General features: G+C 45.1%; 1 protein-coding gene, 1 non-coding gene and 1 pseudogene across 4 annotated transcripts in view; all 3 read right to left on the reverse strand.

The window, feature by feature from the left end:
• Positions 1-22,911, reverse strand: part of ABHD12B (abhydrolase domain containing 12B) — a 58,537-nt gene that overhangs the window by 31,078 nt on the left and 4,548 nt on the right. For all 3 annotated transcript variants that reach the window (XM_053596235.1, XM_053596236.1, XM_053596237.1), the window contains exons 2-10: positions 22,160-22,287; positions 20,307-20,409; positions 18,241-18,360; positions 15,939-15,969; positions 12,791-12,836; positions 12,556-12,685; positions 12,106-12,143; positions 10,172-10,251; positions 368-450 (exon numbers count right to left, since the gene is read on the reverse strand). In XM_053596235.1, coding sequence (XP_053452210.1) covers positions 368-450; positions 10,172-10,251; positions 12,106-12,143; positions 12,556-12,685; positions 12,791-12,836; positions 15,939-15,969; positions 18,241-18,360; positions 20,307-20,409; positions 22,160-22,287 — 759 coding nt within the window. The remainder of the gene's footprint in view (positions 1-367; positions 451-10,171; positions 10,252-12,105; positions 12,144-12,555; positions 12,686-12,790; positions 12,837-15,938; positions 15,970-18,240; positions 18,361-20,306; positions 20,410-22,159; positions 22,288-22,911) is intronic.
• LOC128589261 (death effector domain-containing protein-like) lies at positions 2,341-3,717 on the reverse strand (annotated as a pseudogene).
• Positions 18,469-18,573, reverse strand: LOC128589386 (U6 spliceosomal RNA). The gene has a single exon (XR_008380978.1). It is a non-coding gene; the product is annotated as a U6 spliceosomal RNA (small nuclear RNA).

A 22,911-nucleotide genomic window follows, 5' to 3' on the forward strand; every position in this document is an offset into this window, starting at 1 on the left:
GCGGTGGTTCTCAACCTTCCTAATGCTGCCATGTATTTTCATTGTTACAAAGGTCGTGATCCACAGGCTGAGAACCGCTGCCCTAGAGGATCTTTAAAAGATCTTTATAGGCCATAAATACACAACGCCATGTATGGATTCCAAGAGGTCCCAAATTTATGAAGTCATTGAAGAAGACATGGGGAAAATAGCAGATACTAAAACTTCATAAAAACCTTACCCCAAATCCTAGTCCCCATCTATGAACCACAGAATGATATTCTAAGAAGAGTATAATAGTGAGACTTCTCGTCTCGCCATCCAGGAAGCTGCGTGAGAGTTACCCCTGTGTGCTGTGGAAACTGCACATCTTTCACCATCAGCTTACTTTTCATCGTTAGGGAAGACTATTCTGTCTTTTCTCAGGGCATCCATAAGTGTGCAGAGAAATCCTGGAAGCTTCCGGTAAATCTATGTTTAAAAAAGAAAAAAAAAAAAAACAATAATACCCCATGGTTAGTTAGGCCATTTGTTACAGTCTCCCACTGTGACCCACAGTAAGATAGAGAGTAGTGATTTTCTATATTTAATGAACTTTAAAAAACTTCTATGAGGGCAGCGCCTGTGGCTCAAAGGAGTAGGGCGCCGGCCCCATATGCCGGAGGTGGCAGGTTCAAACCCAGCCCTGGCCAAAAAAACAAAAAAAAACTTCTATGATTTTAAAAAGTTATGAACATGGGGAATTTGGGGGAAAAAAAGGAACAGGGGAGAAACGAGTCTCGCATATTAACATTTTGGGTTTACTTCCTATGTTGTTTGCAAATACAAACGGTACCATGAACTCGTACTTCTCCGTCCTTACACAGGAGCAGGGGTATGCAAAATCTAAAACTTGCTTCTGCTGTGAACGTAACCATGACCCCAGGACTCGCTAGGTGACAATGCTCACTCTAAAATTGCTTTCTTCTTTAACGGCAAATTCCAATAAACAGAATGCTAGCTCAAGTTGTGTTTACAGAGTTTTAACTCAACACATGTTATTATAACAGATTTGTTTGCATGCCCTAAAAAACATCCATTTCAACTGAAAATAGGAACACAGGAGCGCGACCCTGAGCAACACAACACCTTTCTCTGCAACTTGGACCCCACCTCCAAAGTGCATCCCAGATGCACCCCTTTAAGCCAGCCTCCTTCTCTCGCTTAAACCATGCCAACAATCCCCAATGGCTCCCTGCTTCCTCCCTCAGCCTTCTAAACTCCAGTTCCCACAGGAAAGCCAGACTCATTGTAATAACGTGCAAATCTGATACTTCGCGCTTTTGCCTAGCACTCTCCAAAGGCACATGGAGTGAACCCAAACATATTACGTTGGCCGCTGAGGCCGTACAAAATCCAACACAGCCTCTACCTCCAGCCTTATCTCTGGTCACTAAGCCCCTTCCTGCCCACCTTCAGGCCTTGTTGCTGGAACACACCAGCCCTGATCCCTCTTCCAGGCCCACGCCTTTGCTTTCCCTATGGCCCAAGACCTCCAGATGTTCCCACAGCTGTCTTCTCTGAGACCTCCAGATGTTCCCACACAGCTGTCTTCTTCTACTCAGGTTTCAGCTCACATGAAGTTTCTTCAGGGAGGTTTTACACAGCCAGCCAGTCATTCCCTGTCAGGTTATTTTATTGCTTTCACGGCACTTCTCCCTATTAAGTTTTTTTATTCTGTACGTATTTCCTCTCTGCTTCACCACCAAGTACACAAACTTCACGGTGTTATACACTAACACTCCGTGTGTCATCCTCAGAACCTGGAAAAGTTCCTGGCACATAACAGATACTCGATAAATATTGGCTAAAGGCAGAATCAAACTACTATGCAAATATACCTGATGTACACTTTTTCTTGTTTTTTGTTTTTTAAAAAGTCCATAATTTGAAAGAGGGTAGTAATTTCCAAAATACACTTCAGAGTCCCAACTTCCACATAGCTTTACTCACAAGCCCTTTGGCTTTTTAGATAAAATTTAAGAGTCCTCATCAAGCCAGAAGTATTGATAACCCCTCAATGCACCCCAAAGCAGTGTTCACTCCAATCCCTCACAAAAACTATGTTGTATAGACTTTGTGTCTCCCTAACATTTCTCTTACAGCTCAGGGGGAAGGTGGCTGCGGAGACACACATTCAGGATAAGCAGAAAGGGAAACAAAGCGGAAGCCCAGGCACTTGGGTGCAGGGAGGGGTAGGGAACACCACTTCCACTTTCCTTTGTCTATTCCTGTAAAAAAATAAAATAAAATGAAAAAATAAGGCAGGGATGTGATTGGTTGGGACAGTATGTAAGTTCCAGAGGTGGGTAGTGGGAACGGTCCCCAGAGAAGTGAGAAGGGACAGAGGTCAGGGCAATGCTTGCAGCGTCAAGTTCCTCAGGAGTTTCTGTCGGCCCAGCTCATAGTCCTCCTCATCCACGCTCACCAGCAGTTTAAGGGCTTCATGGCCCAGGGCTTGCTTGAGGGAGTCTGTGATGAAGACGCCTTTAAGTTCCTCTATTAATGAGCCATTGATGTAGTCGCGCCAGAATGCGTCCAGGTAGGTGAGCTCAGAGAACTTGACGTCACAGATAATGGAGCCCAGGCCCTGGGACTTGAGGATGCTGTTGGCCTGGTTAAAGCACTCAAACTGGTGCTCAAGTGGGTCCTGCTTGTCAGAGAAGACATTGCCCCACAGAGCAGTCTCGTGCTGGCAGTATTCAGCCCAAATCCACAGCCTGATGTCACACTTCTGCTTTTCTGTGGGATCTGGTGTCACAGACTTCCAGCAAGTTCGCTGGCTACCAAGTGTGGCTCTCCCTCAGGCTGGCCACTTGCTACCCATCTGTGGACCCAAAAAGGGGCAGCACACCACAGGACAGTGAGGAGGCCTCTGTTCTGGATCACTGAGGGCTCTGGGGGTCACATCGCGAACTGATGCCTCCTCCAGATACCTGTCTACAAGGTCAGGGCCCACAGCCCATCTCCTCCTGAGGGTGACGCAGGGCAGCAGGTCATGGCGAAAGATGACGCGTAGCAGCTGCAGCACCTGGCGAAAGTTACTGTCATCACAGCAGCCCTGGCGCTCCAGCGCCATCAAGAAGTCACGTCCATCTCGGGTGAGTCCACGCTCATGGTCATCAATGACATCAACAAAATGCCCACGCGCATCTCTAGGTGTTAGACGGGTGCCCACAACGTTGAACACGCGGTGCAGGCTGGACTGCCCATGCTCTGTTCACCATGTTATTCTGGCCACACCTGGCTTGCCCACCACCTTAGTCCCGCCACAGTGGGGGCTCAGGGGTGCGATGCCTTCCAGAAGCCCTGCTCAGCAGACGTAATTCCCACCGCGTCTCAGCCCAGGCTCGGCACCGCTCTCCCCCTGATGTATGCACACTTTAAACTGCCATTTTCATCATAGTCTGGCTGAATTTCAGACTTTACCCCTTAGAACAGATGTACAAAGGAAAGAGGTCTGCCAAGCGTTCCGTGGTCGTTGTCACGCCTGGGGCTGGGATCACAAATGGGACCTGTCAAGGGGGGCAATGGGTACGGAACAGCCAGGCTGGGGCCAAGAAATACAAATTTCTACTTTACTATTTTTTTAAAAGAAAAAGAAATCATTAGAACTTGCCCCAAGGCTAGAATGTCATTTGCTGCTGTTTCCTTCTGTGAACTGCAGTAATACTGAATAGTGAGTTCCTGCAATAAATAGAATGAACTTCTAAAAAAATTTTTCCTGATTTTAAAAAAGTAATTCATGTCATTATAGGGAACTTGGTGAGGAAATGGTATAAAATAGGCTTGCGCCAGTAAATACAAACTGCTGCTCACAGCTTGGGCTTAGCTTTGTTGTTTCCAGAAGCCCCTTGGTTTCCAGGATTTGTCTGGCTGCATTTCTCACCGGTGGCAGAGCAAACGCTTTGTATTCAGGTACGGTCTGGACATCCTAATACTGCCTCACTTCTCACTTCTCCTTCCTCTTCCCTGCTAAGGGCGGGATTCCTTGTTCGGTTTTCTGTTTTGTTTTGTTTTTTTTGTAGAGACAGAGTCTCACTTTATGGCCCTCGGTAGAGTGCCGTGGCGTCACACGGCTCACAGCAACCTCCAACTCCTGGGCTTAAGCGATTCTCTTGCCTCAGCCTCCCGAGCAGCTGGGACTACAGGCGCCCGCCACAACGCCCGGCTATTTTTTGGTTGCAGTTTGGCCGGGGCTGGGTTTGAACCCGCCACTCTCGGTATATGGGGCCGGCGCCTTACCGACTGAGCCACAGGCACCGCCCTTCTGTTTTCTTTTTCTTCTGGTCTCCCCACCCCGGACTCAAGATTCCTCTGTGGAAAGCTCACTCAGAGAAGCCCTTCAGTAATTCATCTCTAATTCTGAAAGTGGAGGAGGAAAGCACAGCCTGGTCAATCTACCCCTGTTATTACTCGTCCCCTGCCAGCCAGGGATGACCTTGAGACTCAGAGGTCATACCGTCCCCTCCAGCCCAGACCATGGCAGTGGACGCCTAATTGGTCTTCTTGCCTTCCTCTGTCTTTTGTAACAACACTAGATAAAGATTCTTAAAATCCCACTTACATGAAATCTGCTGCTATGAAGTCTGTCTAGCCCTGGCCACTGACTTTCATTCAAAGCCTGCCTAGCTCCAGTCTGTGTGTCTGGAGTTAGAAGATGTAGGACTGAATCCACCTTCCTCTTACAAGGCATGTCGCAATCAGACAGGCCTCTAAGCTCCCACTTCCGTCACATCTATGCGGAGACAATGACGCCACTGATGGGCTGCTGTGAGGAGTTAAAGGGGCGAGTGTGAAGGGCCTGCATGGGAGGCCTGTGACACACTCAGGCATCTTGTAATGTGTAATTGCCCCCTTCCCACGTGGGCTGTGGTTTCCTCACTGCATTTCCTCACCTCAGTAATGGACCACAGATGTAATCAGGCTATAAAATCTTCACTGACCACACCTGTGGGGAAGGCCGCCCCAGTCTTCAAATTCTCCCAATTCTCCCTCGCCTGAAAATACCGTCCTAACCCGTGCCTGAGCCTGTAGCAGAAAGAGCAGGAAAGGGAAGGAGCATTTGCCTGGCTGGGTACCGCACACGCCTAACCTCTCCCCGGGCAGTCTTCACACCAACCCTGTGCAGTAGGCGTTATCAACCCCATTTCAAAATCTGGGCAAACTCAGGGAAAGGTCAGGAAAGGTATGTGGCAGAGGCTGGATTTGAACCCAAGTCTGCCGGGCTGCACAGCCCATGCCCTTTGCTACGGCCTCATGCTGCCCTCCTATCCTAAGTAACAAACTGATTCCATGTGGCACATGGGAATCTTTGTTGTTACTTTACACCTCCTGGGCATGTCCTGTCTCTCCAAGTGAACAGAGGCACCCCAAGGGCAAGCCCATGCCCTTTACCACCCTGGGAGGTCACCCCACTCACACTCGCCTGTTCAGCAGTGACGGTTGGGGTTAGGGCACTCCACTGAGAGTAAACCCAGCTCACGTCCACCTAGTACAACTCCTCTGCCAGGCACAAGAGTAGATGCTTTTCATATATTAATTCATTTAATTATCACACCAATCTCGACTGGAACATTATTGCGCCATTTCACAGGTGAGGCAGTTAAAGCACTGAAAGTAAGGTTAGGCAGCTGTTATGACACCCCTGGCAATCAAACCTGGGAAGTTGGACTCTAGAGCCACGGTCCTTAAAGACTGCGTGACGCTAAGGGACTGTTATGACGCCCCTGGACTATAAAGTGCCATTACACTAAAGTTCATGATATTTTAAATTCAATTACAGACTTTAAAAAATCAGGAGATTTTCTCTTCTAATACCAGAGGAATTGTTACAGACTAAACCATTTGCCAGATACAACTAGAACAACTGAACAAATATTTAAAGAAACTATCTTAAAAGCATGGAGACAAACCAAGGCAGGGAGGTCTTTAGCGGTCTAGATCCAAGAGACAAGGGTCCGTCAGGGAGTAAGCCTGACATGGAAAAAGCTGCTCCCTGGGACACGGCTGCCAGGTCAGAGGATAACAGCACAGCAGAGCCGAAGAACAGAGACACCAGCAAAAAAGAACAGAGGCAGGACATCTGCCCCAAAAGATTTCATCATTATAACAAACATAAATAGACCACTACAATTAACAGAGTCTGCCATATCAGAAAAAAAAAGATCAAATCCTACTCTTTGGTGCTTATAAGACATGTTAAACGTGAGAATTCAGAGAAGTTGAGATTCCAGGAACAAAAAAGACGTACCACACAAACACCGATCAAAACAATACTGATACTGGACAAAGTTGACGTTAAGTCAGGAAGCACTATTAATCACAAAAAAGGGGCCATTTTGTGGTGACAAAGGGATCAGTCCACCTGGAAGACATAAAAACTACATCATTATACTATTAGGCATAGGCACCTAGTAATGTAACCTCAACCTAAAGCAAAAATGGACAGAACTGAAGTCAAAATAAACGACTTTACTATGACGGTGACGTATTTTAATACTTTGCTCTGAGTGATTGAAAAATAAGCCGTCCAGAAAAAATAGGCGAGAGTGCTGAAGAATTGAACATGATTAATAATCCTGGTCCAATCTGCATATGTGGAACACTGCACCAAAAAGTGCAGGACACAAACTTCTCAAGTAGATGAAACATTCACCCAAATGGAGCACATGTTGGGACATAAAGCAAGTCTCACCATATTTCAAAAGACTGAAATCGTACAAGTATATTCTTGGATCGTGATAGAATTGAGATTGAGAATTGAACATAAAAATCCCCATATGTACAGAAGTCATACTTCTAAATAACCCAGGTTGTTTTTTTTTTTTTTTTTGAGACAGAGTCTCACTTATTAACCCTTGGTAGAGTGCCCTGGTGTCACAGCTCACAGCAACCTCCAAATCCTTGGGCTTAGGCAATTCTCTTGCCTCAGCCTCCCGAGTAGCTGGGACTACAGGCGCCCGCCACAACGCCCAGCTATTTTTTTGTTGCAGTTTGGCCAGGGTTGGGTTTGAACCTGCCACCCTCGGTATATGGGGCCAATGCCTTACCCACTGAGCCACAGGCACCACCCATAACCCAGGTTGCTAAAGTAGAAATTACAATGATATAAAATATTTTTAACTAAATGATAATTAAAACATTTCAAAGCTGGGATGCAACAGGGTGTGGTTTGCCTGAATGCATATATTAGGAAAGAAGAAATATAAAGATACATGTTTTGATGCTATGAAGTACCATCCCAAGAAATGTTTAAATAAGAACAAATCAAATTCAAAGAAAGTATAAGAAAAATCATGGCAAGATCAGAGTTTATTTTATTATCTAAAAATACAGAAAGTATGCAATACAGAAGATGAACAAAGTCAAAGTTGGTTCTTTGAAAAGACTGAGAAAATTCGCTCCTGCCGTGAGTGTTGGCTGCCTTGGGTAATACTCCTGAAGGGTCATGCCACCCTCCTTCCCACCCCTCCTCTACTTCCTACTCCAGTGAGTTACAAAAACAACCAGCCCCTTGGCCCCAAAACTTAGAGCCACATGTGGGTAAAGACCGAGCTAGACTTTGCCGGAGGCCACATCCTTGCTCCAGCCCCCTCCCTTTCCCCGCCTCCTGCCCTCACCCTGGTGGGTTTTCCTGAGGAACACTTCCTCAGCACATCACACACACCAGATCTCTGCCTTGGACTTTGCTTCTAGGAGAACGTGACCTAGCGCAGAAACTAAAGACAACCTCCATGATAAGTAAATAATTCTAAAAATAAAGATAAACACGATGTTCATGAATTGGAAGATTCGATGTTAGAAAGATATCAATCCCCCCAAATTGATCTATATCTCCAATGCAATCCCAAAGGCCCAGCAAGGTTTTTGTACCATCTTCTAAAACATGTGGCAATGCCAAAGGTCAAGGATAGCAAGATAGCCTTAAAGACGAAGAACAAAACTGAAAACCTCTGGGTGTGGTGGCCTGTGCTTACGATCCCAGCTACTTGCAAAGCTGAGGCAGGAGGATCTCTTGAGGCCTGCAGTTCAAGGTTACAGTGAGTTGTGATGATGCCACTATACTCCATCCTGAGTAACCAAGAGCGACCTTGTCTCTAAAAATTAATGTTTAATTAATTTAAAAATGAATTAACTAAAAACTCTGTTTTTAGAAGATAACATAGAAGGGTATCCAGCCCGGTGTGGTGGCTCACACCTGTAATCCTAACACTCTGGGAGGCCAAGGCCGGTGTATTGCTTGAGCTCATGAGTTCGAGACCAGCCTGAGCAACAGCAAGACCCTGCCTATAAAAATTAGCCAGGCATTGTCATAGGCACCTGTAGTCCCAACTACTAGGGAGGCTGAGGTGGATGGATTACCTGAGCTCAAGAGTTCAAGACCAGCCTGAGCCAGAGTGAGACCTCATCTCTAAAAATATCTAGATGTTGTGGGGCGCCTGTAGTCCCAGCTACTTGGGAGGCTGAGGCAAGAGAATTGCTTGAGCCCAAGAGTTTGAGGATGCTGTGAGCTGTGACACCAGGGCACTCTACCCAGTGCAACAAGCTGAGACGCTGTCTCAAAAAAAAATTTAAAAATAGAAGGGTATCTTCATAATCTTTGTGTAAGCAAAGTCTTCTTATACAAGATATAGAAATATAAACCAAAAATAAAAATATTAAATGTAGGATTATTTCTTCATCATGACCCACCATTATAAAATGAATATATTTATAATAAAATAATATTCGTATTTTCATGCATTTATAAAGAAATTCTACAGATAAAAATAAAAATGGGCCAAAGGGACATGAACAAGTACCTCACAAGAGACAATGTCCAGATGCCTCAGGAATATGCGGTTTAAAACCATAACGCCATGAGAATATTTCAGATTGTATATGAAACCAGCACATTGTACCCCTTGATTGCACTAATGTACACAGCTATGATTTAACAATAAAAATAAATAATTAAAAAATAAAAAAAATAAAAATTGTAAAACCATAACGCCATGTGAATATGAGGACAAGGGTGTGAAGTGACTGGAACTCCGAAGCACAATTGGTGGGGGAATAAAATGGGAAAACTTCGGAAACCTGCTTGGCACTGTAATTACTAAAGCTGAACAAAGGCATCTCTTGGTACCTCCCAATTCCACTCCAACCCAGTGAAACTTCCCCGTTTACTTTTTTTGTGTGTGTGTGGGTTTTTTTTTGGCCAGGGCTGGGTTTGAACCTGCCACCTTCGGCATATGGGACCGGCGCCCTACCACTTTGAGCCACAGGCGCCACCCGTTTACAAAATACAGGTGCAAGAGCATTCGTAACAACAATATTATTAATTCCCCCAACCTGAAAGTGACCCAAATGTCTATAAACAATGGAATAGAACAATAAATTGTGTTATGTTCATACAATGGAATAGTATATAGTAATGAAAATGACCAAACTACAGCTCTACTATACATGCCACGAATAAAATCCCACAAATATGTGTATAATGATGGGGGGAGAAAGAATAAAATGCATCCCATGTAATTTTACTAGTATGTAAAGTTCAAAAACAGACAAAACTATATTGCTTAGAGAGACACATAAGAGTGATAACACTATAAAAAATCCATTGATAGGGTGGCGCCTGTGGCTCAAAGGAGTAGGGCGCCGGCCCCATAAACCAGAGGTGGCAGGTTCAAACCCGGCCCCAGCCAAAAACTGCAAAAAAAAAAAAAAAAAATGCATGGATATGATTGTCATAAAATTCATCAAAGTCAACATCTAAAATGGGCCACATTGGATTGGAAAGTAACATGCAGAGGACTTCTGACGTGCTAGTGATGCCAGTTTCTTCACTTAGGAGGTAATTACATGGGTGTTCTGTTTATAATCACTCATTAAATCGTGTTCATATATTTTCCCTATCTTGCTAAATTTCAAAACTTAGCAAAAAAATTTAAAAGCAAACTAATGAAAAGATGGTACCTGAATTCTGTTACAGGTTTAGAATTCTGAAATCTAAACGCCATGTGTCCTCCTCCATGGCCACTAGTTAATAAGCTTTTGTATCAGATTAGCAGAATTCAGACATACATATAAGGCCAAGTGTGGGAAGTAAGCTACTTGATAAACACACGTGCTCTTTGACCCCAGTGGAGAATAAGAAGGGGCTCACCTTTAACAAGGGGTAATTGATACTTGCAGTCCACATGTTGGTGAACGGAGCTTCCAAGACAATAGCATCTACTGGGCATCCTTGAAAGTAATAAAAAAAAAAGTTTAAAGAAATCAGAATCTCCCCTATTCCAATATCACATTCCCTAGATAAGGGGGTGGGGGGTCCTCAAGGTCTTGTACAAGAACTACCCGCACCAAAATTATTGGTGAGGCTTATTAATAAATAAATTCCTGGCTGGGTGGTGTGGCTCACGCCTATAATCCTAGCTCTTTTGGAGCCTGAGGCAGCAGCAACACTTGAGGCCAGGAGTTCAAGACCAGATTGAGCAAAAACATAGTAAGACCATGTCTCTAAAAACAATTTAAAAATCAGGTGGGCATAGTGGCACATGTCCCAGCTACTCAGGAGGCTGAGCCGGGAGGATGGCTTCAGCCCAGGCTTTGGAGGTCACAGTGAACTATGATAACACCACTGCCCTCTAGCCACAACGGTGGAGCAAGACACTGTCTCAAAAAAAAAAAAATGTAAATTCATGGAACTCCCCCACCCCATACCATACTTATTAGTCAGAATCTTGGGGTTGGGGACTAAGAATGTGCATTTCTAACATGCTCTCCCAGCCCCTTTCCTCCCGAGAGTTCTGTGCACATAATAGTGAAAAACCACTACCTTCTTCTAAGAAAACAACCAGGTCTCCGCAGCTTGCTTCTCTTAGCAATGTAAGAAAGCAAAGTTCTATAGGAAGAGTGTTGTGCTCTCCATTGTGAAGAACGCACCAAGGCTGACTTGTTGTTTGGGGCAAGACCCGCTCTGAGAACAACTGGGAGTGGGAGCAGGGTATGTATTTGTACATGTTTGAAGTTATCTGAGGCTACAGATCGGTAAGAATTTGCAGAGCTAATACCAAAAGGGGGAAAACCCAGAGAGTTTGAGCTTCTTTCCCCACAAAGCAGCAGCTCTGAAAACAACATGAGTAGCTGAGCAGATCAGAATTTCACAGAATCCAAAGGACAAAAATTAGAATTCAGGGTCTGAGAAGGAAGCTGACTCTAGTGCATTTCTCGGGCTTTTGGTTTTGATCTTAAAGGAACCACACTTTAGAAATACAGAGAACCAGAAAAAGACAAGCCTCATAAAGACCCAAGCCCGGCTTTGAATCAGCTCCATCTGTGATTGGACTAAGGTGATACGTTCCTAACCATAACTACCTTTCAGGAGAAAAGTAAATTATATCTGGAAGAAGATAACATCACCCCAAGCTTTATTATCTCTATAATTGTCCATAAATAATATCTAGCACTTAATAAAAAATAACTAGACATACAAAAATAGAGCAAGAAACCTAACCAAACCAAAAAAAGAAGATAATTCGCTTTGGAATTTTTAAACTGTATAGCATTAGGGTAATGAATATCATATTTTTACTCACCCAACATCTTTATATGTGGGATAAATTCTAATTTTTGGTCTTAAAAAATGACATGGCATTCACATAGATTCTAATTCATTCAGCCAGGTGTGATCTGGGAAAGCTGTATTTTTAACAAACAAGCACACCCAGGAGACTGTGATGCATGCAGTTATCAGATCACTTTGAGAAACAACAGAATCTTACATCAGAAAGACTGCAGGGAGAAGGTCCTGCTGATATTTCATAATGTATTGTTTTCCTCTCCTGTAATTCAAATTAAAATCGCTTCACAAAGTGCGCTCTTTTCTTAATATTTACTTTTAATTTCATAACCCGGAAAAACAGCTAGTATTTTATATTAAATGGAAAGGGGAAAGAAAATGTATTAGTCCATCAGAAGCTTTCTAAAGTTGGGGTGCTTTGGGTATCTGTGTACTCAAAGTGCACAAACAGTCTCTTAATTATTTTTATTTTTCCACCTCGAGCCAAGAAATTATACCATGTAAGCATTTTGTATTACCTTTCTCTTCCAGGACTCTGGCAGCATTTGTCGCAACTCTGTAAAGCAATGAGAATTAGTACCTAAGTGAAGCAATCAGGTAGCCATCACTCGACCAGGAAAAAGGCAACACCCAGGATGAGCATCTGGTTAAAGCTCTGGGGTCCCCACTTAGAAAACATATACAGACATAAAATGTTGCCCAGGATTTCAAAGGGTTGCACAGACCCTAAATCAAGAATCCTTTTCTTTAAAACTCCCAAAGAGAGTTCCAGAATGAACTTCAACGTCAAAGATAACCACAGAGCTGGAAGGCCTTCTCATGTTTTACAGACAAGCATGCAGATGGTGAGCTCTCTGGCCACCAAAGGGCCCTTGTCTCCTGGCTCAGTGCCCCTCCCTGTACTCACTGCTGCCTTTGCTATGACACTGAAGGGCCCCCCTATGCACCCGTATTCAGATCTCACTTACCCTGTCCCCAGAGAGTGGCCCCACAGACACACGGGGGTGCCTCCACTTCTCGCCTTGGCCCACTCATAGACACAAACAGCATCCACGGTCAGTCCCTCCTCTGTGGGCTTACCTGTGGAGTCCCCAAATCCTGGCAGCAAGAAAAGGGAAACACGGTATCACCTCCTCCAAAGGGAGGGGTCATCAAAGCCTCCGGCTTGTTGAAAAATCTTTGTAGCCTGTTCCTAACACCTACCTCGGTAGTCAACTGACAAGACGTGAAAGCCACCGTAGCTCAGCACCTAGATGACAAAGGAGCTGTTATCACTCGAATTTGAAGAAAAGGCTCCTCCTCCCTCCAGTTGCGATGATTTAACAAGTGGGGAGAAGGTGTACTTGACCTCAGAGGGAAAGATGAAATGCAGGAAGGGACAGCCTGGCTCCTGCCCTGCTCTGTCGCTCACCTGCGGGGCAACCCCGGCTGAGTTATTTAACATTTACTCATGTAAACATTATTCTGAAAAGTCTAAAACAATAACAGTTACCTTCTGGGTGGTTGGAAAATCCCATGAGATGACACAGTAAATATCTGAGTAACTATAAATGTCTTGTTCTAAGAATTCCCTTGAGAATAAGAACTCTGCAGTTCCAGTAGAGGCCATCAAATAATGGAAACTATTTATATTAAATACGAACAGACGAGTTAATTTCAATCAAAAAGTAAAAGCTAACCCTAACATATAGAGCCACTGCCAAGTCCCTAGTAGGTAAAGGAGGGAAGAATATGAAAACATTATTTTATGTGAGACATAATACAGTGATAGATGAACAGACGCAATAAAAAGGGACAAAGGTTACTGTGAGGCACTTTCAAAATGTTATTTAATCCTCACAACAGAACTGTAAAATAGATGTCCTCCCCATTTTACAGATAAGGAAACTGAGCCTTGAAGAGTCTAAATAACTCGTCAAGGTCACCCAGTTGGCTGGAGGCAGAACGGAGGTTCCCACCTGGCTCGCCTCTACCCAAATGCCCTGCCTGCTCCACTCCAGCTCAGATGTGGCTGCTAACCCTCATTTGGAACATACAGATGCAAATTGAGCCTGATGATGAAAAAGTAAATGGAACTTTTAAGTATCTATTGAAACTATGTTTCCTTCCAAAGTGTTAGCCAAGACATGGCAGGAAAGCATCCAGGAAAATGGGCGGTGGCCCGACGACCAGCTGACCACAGCACTCAAGAACAACAACAGCAACAAATCCTCGTCAGAAATAAATCTCCAGGGGAAACGTGGAAAAGAAGGAAAACCTCGCTGCTTACTATCTCCTGGAACAATACTACTTAAAGGTAATTCAGGAGGGAAGAAATATTACATCCCACAACAAGTGGAATAAATTGTTTACAAAGAGAATGGAGAAGGTTAGAGCCGTGAAGGTGTTTATGATGACGATGCAAAGCCATGGAAGAATGTTTCTGAGACAGTATTAAGTAAATGAGCACAACATAAAGTGTATCACAGACGTAATCATGGATCATGTGAAGAGAGGCAGAGAGTAGAGGGAATGCAAAATGAAAACAGCTGTACTAGCGCTTGCAGTGGTGAATGTGTGAATGGATGAGAACTTTATAATAACGACTTATTGCTTTAAAGAAATCACCCCTCTCGGAGGGAAGGAAGAGCAAAGGCGGCTTGGTCCTGTTGGGCAATGCCGATGGCACACTGCACCCCCACGATCTGCCTGGAGATAAGTCCTGCCACACCCGTGGCTCTTTCCCACCCGTCCAGATCATCTGGCTGCTCCGCACACCTGCAGCCCTGCTCCCTGTGGGAACGCTGAGGGCACTCGATTCAGCTTTGAGTGGGAGGGGAAGAAAATACACGTTCTCGGGCGGCGCCTGTGGCTCAGTGAGTAGGGTGCTGGCCCCATATACCGAGGGTGGTGGGTTCAAACCCAGCCCTGGCCGAACTGCAACAAAAAAATAGCTGGGCGTTGTGGTGGGCGCCTGTAGTCCCAGCTGCTCGGGAGGCTGAGGCAAGAGAATCACATAAGCCCAAGAGCTGGAGGTTGCTGTGAGCCGTGTGACGCCACGGCACTCTACCCGAGGGCCATAAAGTGAGACTCTGTCTCTACAAAAAAAAAAAAAAAAAGAAAATACACATTCTCAGGGACCTCGGCTCCGCCACATTCCATGGGGCAGCGCAAAGAGCAAGTGCTGAGGGGAAAGCGAACCAGACAATGAACTGGCGGGGAGGGTGGAGCCCAGGCTCTAAGAGGGCCGGGCGGGAGAGGAGCTTCCTGTCCGTACAGGGGAGGGAGGATGAAGAAGGTACTGGGGCTAGTGGGCCTGGCAAGATTTTAGGCCAGATTGTTGTATCAGGGAAGAACTAACTCTGAGGTGGGAGGCAGTATGTGGGAGGAGAGACCAAGGCCCATGGTGGGCACAGCCAGCCACCTGCAGAGAGGCCACCTCACCTAACCAGACTGTGGAAGATGGAAAACAGACAGCTCGCCTCACCAGTTCTATTTTGTTTTTTTTTGGGGGGGGGGGCGGAGGAGGGAGACAGTGTCACTCTGTTTCCCTGGGTAGAGTGCCATGGCATCATCACAGCTCAAAGCAACCTCAAACTCTTGGCTTTAAGTGATCCTCTTGCTTCCGCCTCCTAAGTAGCTGGGGGTACTACAGGTGCTGGCCACAACACTCAGATAGTTTTTCTATTTTTTTCAGGGGTCTTGCTCCTGGTCAGGCTGGTCTCAAACTCCTGGGCTCAGGCAATCTACCTGCCTTAGCCTCCCAGAGTGCTAGGATTACAGGCCTGAGCCACCCCACCTGGCCACCTCACCAGTTCTGAGGCAGATATGGCTAAGTGGAAAGCCTGCCACCTTCCTCACACCTAGAAACAAAGGGGCTGTCCCTGCAAAACCTGAGTCAAGTGACAGAGTTGTGGGGAGAGCGGAGCATGGCCACCATGCTACTCTGCAAAGCCTTATGTGGAGCCAAAGCTGGGTTTGAATAACTTTCAAAAGCAGACATTCTGTGTCCTTTTTCCTATTCCTCCAAAAAGAATGCTTCCCTCAAAAGGCACGATTGTTTCACACTTAATATACTCTCTTGATCCATCCCCTAGCTCTCCAAAGAAGCAAATAAAAGGGTCTTCACCTCCACCTGGCAATGAAGGTAGTAAGATCATGAAGATATTTTGAGACCCAGAGAAGTTCACATCCATTTGGATCTCCCATGGGCAACATGGAAAGTCCACTTGTGGGACAGCAGCCCCAGACACCACAATGCACACACGTGACCAGTGCCCTGGGGACCTCTTAGGAGGCCAGAACACTGAGGACCTGAGGACAATTCATGGGGACTTATAGAACTGGTGCTTTGAGGCCTCTTTAGACGTACCTTTGCCAGCTTAAGTCTGTGAGGAGCTGCCCTGTGGAGGAGAGTTGGGAAAAAAAAAAAACAGAATTAAGAATTAAGGATACAAATTTGATTAAAATCAGTCTCATGCTACTGGCATCTGATCTCTGCCCTTTCTTTTTTGGGTTAAAGAAATAAATAACTACCCTGTTTCCCCAAAAATAAGACAGTGTCTTATTTTAAGGTGTGCTCCCAAAGATGCGCTAGGTCTTATTTTCAGGGGATGTCTTATCTTTCCTGTAAGTAGGTCTTATTTTTGGAGGATGTCTTATTTTCGGGGAAGCGGGGTAGGAGAAAGGGAAGTTTTTTTGGTGCCATAGCCAGTGTGGATGTGGTAGGGTAAGTGACCAATGTGCCGGTTGCTGTGGCCTCCCAGTGAGTGACCAGCTGTGATAGCCTTCCTCCCAGTGCTCAATTTTGCTAACACTCCTCATTTAAGCTTCTGGTCACCTACTGATGAGCAGATTCCCTTCTACATAGCAAAACTTGTTTCTAAAAATATTGTTAGAAGTTAACGGAAAGTAAGTCCAAGAGAGCGGCTTTTCAGAGCGAGAGTGTGGTCAAGTCTCACTAAACCAAGATTTGCCTGAATCCTGTCACTCTGCCATGAAGTGCGGGATGAAGTTATCTCGCTGTAGGTGCAGAAAACAATGTTTTCCCCCCAGTGATCGTGTTGGCCCTCTCTGTTAACAGCATTAATAAAGGAGAGTCAGCGATGATTCAAAAGCCAGAGAATTCTCAAGAGCGTTTTGAATTTTGCCTCAGAACCAGGTTTCTTAAACTTTAGCAGGCCATGGAGCCTTTTGAACATCTAGTTAAAGCTATGCACCCATTTCCCAGAAAAAAAGTACTCATGCTGCAAATTTTATGCACAATTTTTCAGAAAGGGTTAGTGGACCCTCTGAGGCGTCCACAGATCTTTTTATTTATTTATTTATTTATTTTTGTAGAGACAGAGTCTCACTTTATGGCCCTCGGTAGAGTGCCGTGGCCTCACACAGCTCACAGCAACCTCCAACTCCTGGGCTTAAGCGATTCTCTTGCCTCAGCCTCCCGAGTAGCTGGGACTACAGGCGCCCGCCACAACGCCCGGCTATTTTTGGTTGCAGTTTGGCCAGGGCCGGGTTTGAACCCGCCACCCTCTGTATATGGGGCCGGCGCCCTACCGACTGAGCCACAGGCGCCGCCCCACAGATCTTAACTCTAGAACCAGCGGTTCTGACAAGTCACCAGGCTTCGCTGCAGACCCCCACCTGGACAGCACTGCTGGGTACCCAGTACTTCCAGCTCCTGCGCACAGCCAGCTGCCACTTCTGCGCAGAGGACAAGAAGCTGTGACTAACCCGAAAGCCAGGAAATCTGGGATAACTGAGGGCACTCACAGATTTATACGCAAGGGTGATGCACTGTGTGATCCCCAAGAACATGTTTGCACAACGAAAACAGTGTTAAACAAGGCTGGAAAACGTTGAGTTTCACAGGAAATCCATTAACTGTGATTCAAAAAATGGACAAGTCAAGACAGTCCCTTGAGAAAAGATGAGATTTGAGAAAGTCACCCACTGATAGGAAAGGGCAGTCCCCTCCAGGGACAGGAGATCCGTGGGGTTCTGAGGTGTGTCGCCCCCTCCCCCAAGCCGAAGGCTCAGTCCCAGCTGATAACCGTCACCTCGCCTAATTACACAGGCCCAGAGAGGCTCTGTCTGATCATCAAAGGACAGACAGACTTCTGGGAGACATTCTTTGTTACAAAGAGAGGCTGGAACTACAGAGAGTGGGCAGAGGCTAAAATTAGTCAAGATTGTCCCCACGACCAGTGGTCAGAATTCCAGGTGACCTCTCTTAAGGAGTCATGTTAACAGAACTAATCCTAAATAAAGAGCTGTCCACTGAAGTTTTCTGAAAAGACTTCTGATGTGGAAATTGCTCTTTCTTTTTCCCACAATGCAGGCCTCTTCCCTCTCCGGTCATCTGAGGCTTCAATCCATCATTTCAGACCCTCTCAGGGAATAAAGGGACCATTGCCTTCTTTCAAATTAACATCTAAATTTTGGAAGAGTTATTCTTTTCCCCCTCTCTGTGAAGGATCCGCATATTCTACATAGAGAATAGTCTTTTTAAGAGAAGCCTGTGGCCAGAACACCCTCAGATTTCCACAAAGGAAAAGGAGCTGTGAAGGCAGCCCCAGAGCTGGAAATGGAGCCCTGCCCTTCTTTGCTCCCCAGGGGACCAAAATGCCCTCAATCTCTCAAAAAGAAAAAATAGTCCACGCAGAACCACTGACCTGTGCTCTGCACTGCCGTGAAGATAAACAACAATTGGGTTCCCGTCTCCAAGGGCTGCTTCGTACCAGCAGTGGTCCTTCCCCCTGGCGTCTTCCCCCCGGCAGCTGGGGACCACGTGCCTGAAGGGCCAGGAAGGGTTTAACAAGCATGTACAAAGTCAGAGACCTCCCTTGTTTATATTCATTTATTTATTTATTTATGTATCCCAGTAATGTTTTTTTTTTTTTTAAAATATGGAACGCTTCACGAATTTGCATGTCATCCTTGCAGGGGCCACGCTACTCTTCTCTGTATCGTTCCAATTTTAGTATATGTGCTGCTGAAGCAAACACCCCAGTAATGCTTTATATGCATACAGTAAAAAAAGAATAATACCGCAAAACATCGTATGATGAGAACCACTCCACCCTATACCAGCTCCCCAGGCACAGAGACAATGCCTTTAAACCATTCACTGTTTTAGTTGTTCTGACGTCTGTACCTACATGTATTAATTGTCCAAGACTGTAGTTCTAAGGTGCAGTCCGTTGAAATGACCAAAAAAAAAAAAAAAGACGGAAACAAGTAAAGGATAATAGCTACTTGCCATCTTCCATTGGTTTGGCTAAAGAGACAAGTAGGAAAGAATTTAAAGAAAAACAAGTTTATGTAAGAGTAAATAACTTGAACACAAAACTAAGCTGTTTTCCCAAAGAAACCAAGTGAGAGGAGGGTCACACAGGTTCACCATAGCCTGCTGCCCCATGAGGACACTCGAGCCGCCCTAGGGAGACAGCCACGTGGTGAGGAGCTGAGGCCTCCTGCCTACAGCCAGCACAAACTTGCCCACTGTGTGATGGACTGCCTGAGCAGTGAATTCTCCAGCCCCCCCAAGCCTTCAGCTGACTGCAGCCAAGGCTGATATTTTGGCTATATGAGAGACCCTGAACCAAAACAAACCAGCTAAGCTCTCCTGAATTTCTTACCCCTGGAACTATGTGAAATAATAAATGTTTGTTGTTTCAACTCAAATAAAAAAGAAGGTCATAAAAAAATGACCTTGTGATTTTAAACCAAATGCTGCCACATGATGTGTTACAATGGAACTTGGAGAACTAGCTGAGCGTTGACAAGCCTGCAGTCCCCCCCACTATGTAGGGGCAGAAAGTCTGCCAGCATGCTCAGGGCCTCTGTCCAAGGATATGGGCACCACTGCTCTCAGGATGAGCTGGTCTTGGTAAGGAAAGCTGAACTGAGGACCAGTGGGACAAAAGCTAAGAGTAAAAAGATTTCTACATCCCAGCACTATTCACTGACCTGTACCCTGAAGAGCAGGAGGAAATCATGGGCACCCATAATAGTTCCTAAACATTTTATGATAGAAGCTTTAAACTTGGGGAGATGAAATATAAAAGGGGCAATGGAAACTTGGCAGCCAAAAACAAACAGAAGAAAGTATTGAGATTAGTACAGAAAAAAAGGACAATTAGAATGTTCATGACTTCGGGTGGCGCCTGTGGCTCAATTGGTAAGGCGCCGGCCCCATATACAGAGGGTGGCGGGTTCAAACCTGGCCCCGGCCGAACTGCAACCAAAAAAATAGCTGGGCGTTGTGGCGGGCGCCTGTAGTCCCAGCTACTTGGGAGGCTGAGGCAAGAGAATCGCTTAAGCCCAGGAGTTGGAGGTTGCTGTGAGCTGTGTGAGGCCACGGCACTCTACCGAGGGCCATAAAGTAAGACTCTGTCTCTACAAAAAAAAAATAAAAAAAGAATGCTCATGACTTCATTTGACAAATACTTTTGAGTGCCCTCCATGGGCCAAGCATTGTGCTAAGCCTTGAAATCTCACCAACAAAGTCCGTCACCTCCTACAGAAGCTACAGACAAATGTTAACCAAATACTGACAAACATTTATTTAATTACATGGAAATAAATGTCAAAAGGGACAGCCATAGGTGGCATGAGAGGACATACCTACAATGGGGGGTGAAGAAGAGTCTTCCCTAAAAATTACCAGTTAAATGAGATGCAAAAGATGAGCAAGGAGGCGGTGACTAGGTGACCCAGGTCCCATCAAGGAACTCACCAGACTCCCAGAATCACCTTCGCTTCTGCTCTGATGTAGACGTTCACTGTGTGCGGAATCTTTAACTCTGGTTTCTTTAAATCCACAAGAAATGGGGCTTTGACTGAAAAGCAGAAATCATTACCGATTCCCAGAATCAAATCCCATGTTTTTCATCACAATCCTCCCAAAAGGAATAAAACTTTGTTAGGTTAACAGGTTTCTGTGTTGCAAGCTACTACACCAAACTCCTAGCAAAGTATTTGATTTTATCAACATTTGGACCAGCCAGCAGAAGAAAGGCAGCAAAAACAACAAAAACAAAAGCTAACGCTAGATTTTAAATCAGCATCAGTGCCTGGCCATAACAGGAATGCTGTTCAGTTACTCCTATCTTCATCTCAAGGTAAAAGCAAAGGACACTTTCCTAAAAAGTTAAGATGGCCTAGAAGAAAATAATGAGTATTATGATACTTACGTGAAAACTAATAAGCCATAAGCCAAGAAACGTCTAGGATCAACTTACACCAGGACCAAGAAGGTAAGAATGAGCAGGACTGGGTCACACTAACAGTGCCCAGGAGAAAAGGCACAGAAAAGTGATCCTTACATCAGCATCTCTCTCTCTCTCTTTTTCTTTAAAAGATCCAAGAAAGAAGAGGAACAGACTGCAGTAAGTAGTTAGGCATCCATATTAACAGCTATTTTTTTTTTAGATTTCATTGTGTTTTTTTTAATTAAATCATAGCTGTATACATAAATGCATTTATGGGGCACAATATGCTGGGGTTTTTCTTTATTTTTTTTATTGGGGATTCACTGAGGGTACAAGAAATCAGGTTACCTTGATTGCATTTGTTAGGTAAAGTCCCTCTTACAATTGTGTCTTGCCCCCAAAAGGTGTGTCACACACCAAGACCCCAAATGTGCTGGGGGGTTTTATTTTTATTTATTTATTTATTTTATTTATTTATTTATTTATTTTGAGACAGAGCCTCAAGCTGTCATCCTGGGTAGAGTGCCCTGGCATCACAGCTCACAGCAACCTCCAAGTCCTGGACTCAAGCAATTCTCCTGCCTCCCAAGTAGCTGGGACCATAGGTGCCCACCACAACGCCCGGCTATTTTTTGGTTGCAGTTGTCATTGTTGTTTGGCGGGCCAGGGCTGGATTTGAACCCGCCTTAGCCACTTGAGCCACAGGTGCCGAGCCAATGTGCTTGTTTTATATACAATTTGAAATACAACAGACTGGTTAACATAGCCTTCACCGCACTTTCTTAATTATTGTGTTAAGACATTTATAGTCTACACTTAGTATTAACATCCATATTAACAGCTCCTGAATGGAAACCCCACCCACAAGGCCACCTCTCTGTATTCCCCATGGTTTCCAAGGATTCACACTGGACTTCAAAGTCAATATTAAGTAGATTTCAGACCATTCAAGTCTAGCCATAGTTTTATAATTGAGATGCCTTTTTTATTTAAAAAAAAATGTTTTTCGAGATGGAGTCTCATTCTGTCTCCCTGGCTAACCTGCTGTGATGTCATCATAACTCACAGCAACCTCAAACTCCTAGGCTCATGTGATCCTCCTGCCTCGGCCTCTCAATTAGCTGGGTCTACAGGTGCCCTCCACAATGCCCAGCTATGGTTTTTTTAGTAGAGATGGGGTCTCCCTCTTGCTCAGGCTGGTCTCAAACACCTGAGCTCAAAGGATCCTCCCACCTTGACCTCCCAGAGTGCTGGGATTACAGGCATGAGCCGCTGCTCTTGGCCCTTTTTCATTACCACTTTAAGTACAGTGAGCTCTTTGGGGGAAAAAATTACATAGAAAATTAACATTAAAAATTCATGAAAGGTATATACTTACAAAAATTTAAATAAATCAGCATCTCCATCAGAGGGGGGAAAATGTGTTCTTTTAAAGATTTACTAGTAAAGCTGTCATACAGAGCAGCGACTTTTCTTCTGAGTGTGGAACAGGAGTGTGGAAAGGATCTACAAGATATTGAGAAACAAACAAGGTTTTCAAAAATCAGCTCACATTTCGTCTTGGTTGTTTTTTTCTCTTAAGTTCCAAATCAAATTTCAGAGACTAACACTGGAATTCGGGATAACTTGGCATTTAAGCAAAATCCTTTACATAACACACATAATTATCTACAGGGCTGGGGAGCACTAGGCCCTGAGAGGGGAACCAGGTGAAGAAAGCAACAAGGCAGGACCCAGCCAGTCCTAAAAAGCCAGAGCCAGCCAGGGACAGGAGGGGAAGTGTTGAGGATGGATGCACCAGGGCTGGGCTCGGTCCTTTAGTGTAACCCCAGAGGTCACGGCTGGACCCGACAGTCATCTGCAAACAAGATTCAGACACTTTTAAAACAGTTGCCGTGGTCTTTAATACATTAAGAGGCAGCACCACCATGTCAGTCCAAGGCAGTGTGGGAATAATCATTAGGTCCCCTCTCTCTGGCTGGGTCTTGGGAGGAAATGAGGCAGGGAGAGAAGATCCCCCACCCTGGGGGTGACCCCTGGAGCAGAGAGACCTGTGCAGAGCAGGGCTGAGCCTGGAGGGGATGGGGCACGTACAGCTTGCTCGTTCCTCTGCTCCCTGTGACACCAACC

The sequence above is a fragment of the Nycticebus coucang genome, chromosome 6 (assembly GCF_027406575.1).
Source record: "Nycticebus coucang isolate mNycCou1 chromosome 6, mNycCou1.pri, whole genome shotgun sequence".
NCBI lineage: Eukaryota > Metazoa > Chordata > Mammalia > Primates > Lorisidae > Nycticebus > Nycticebus coucang.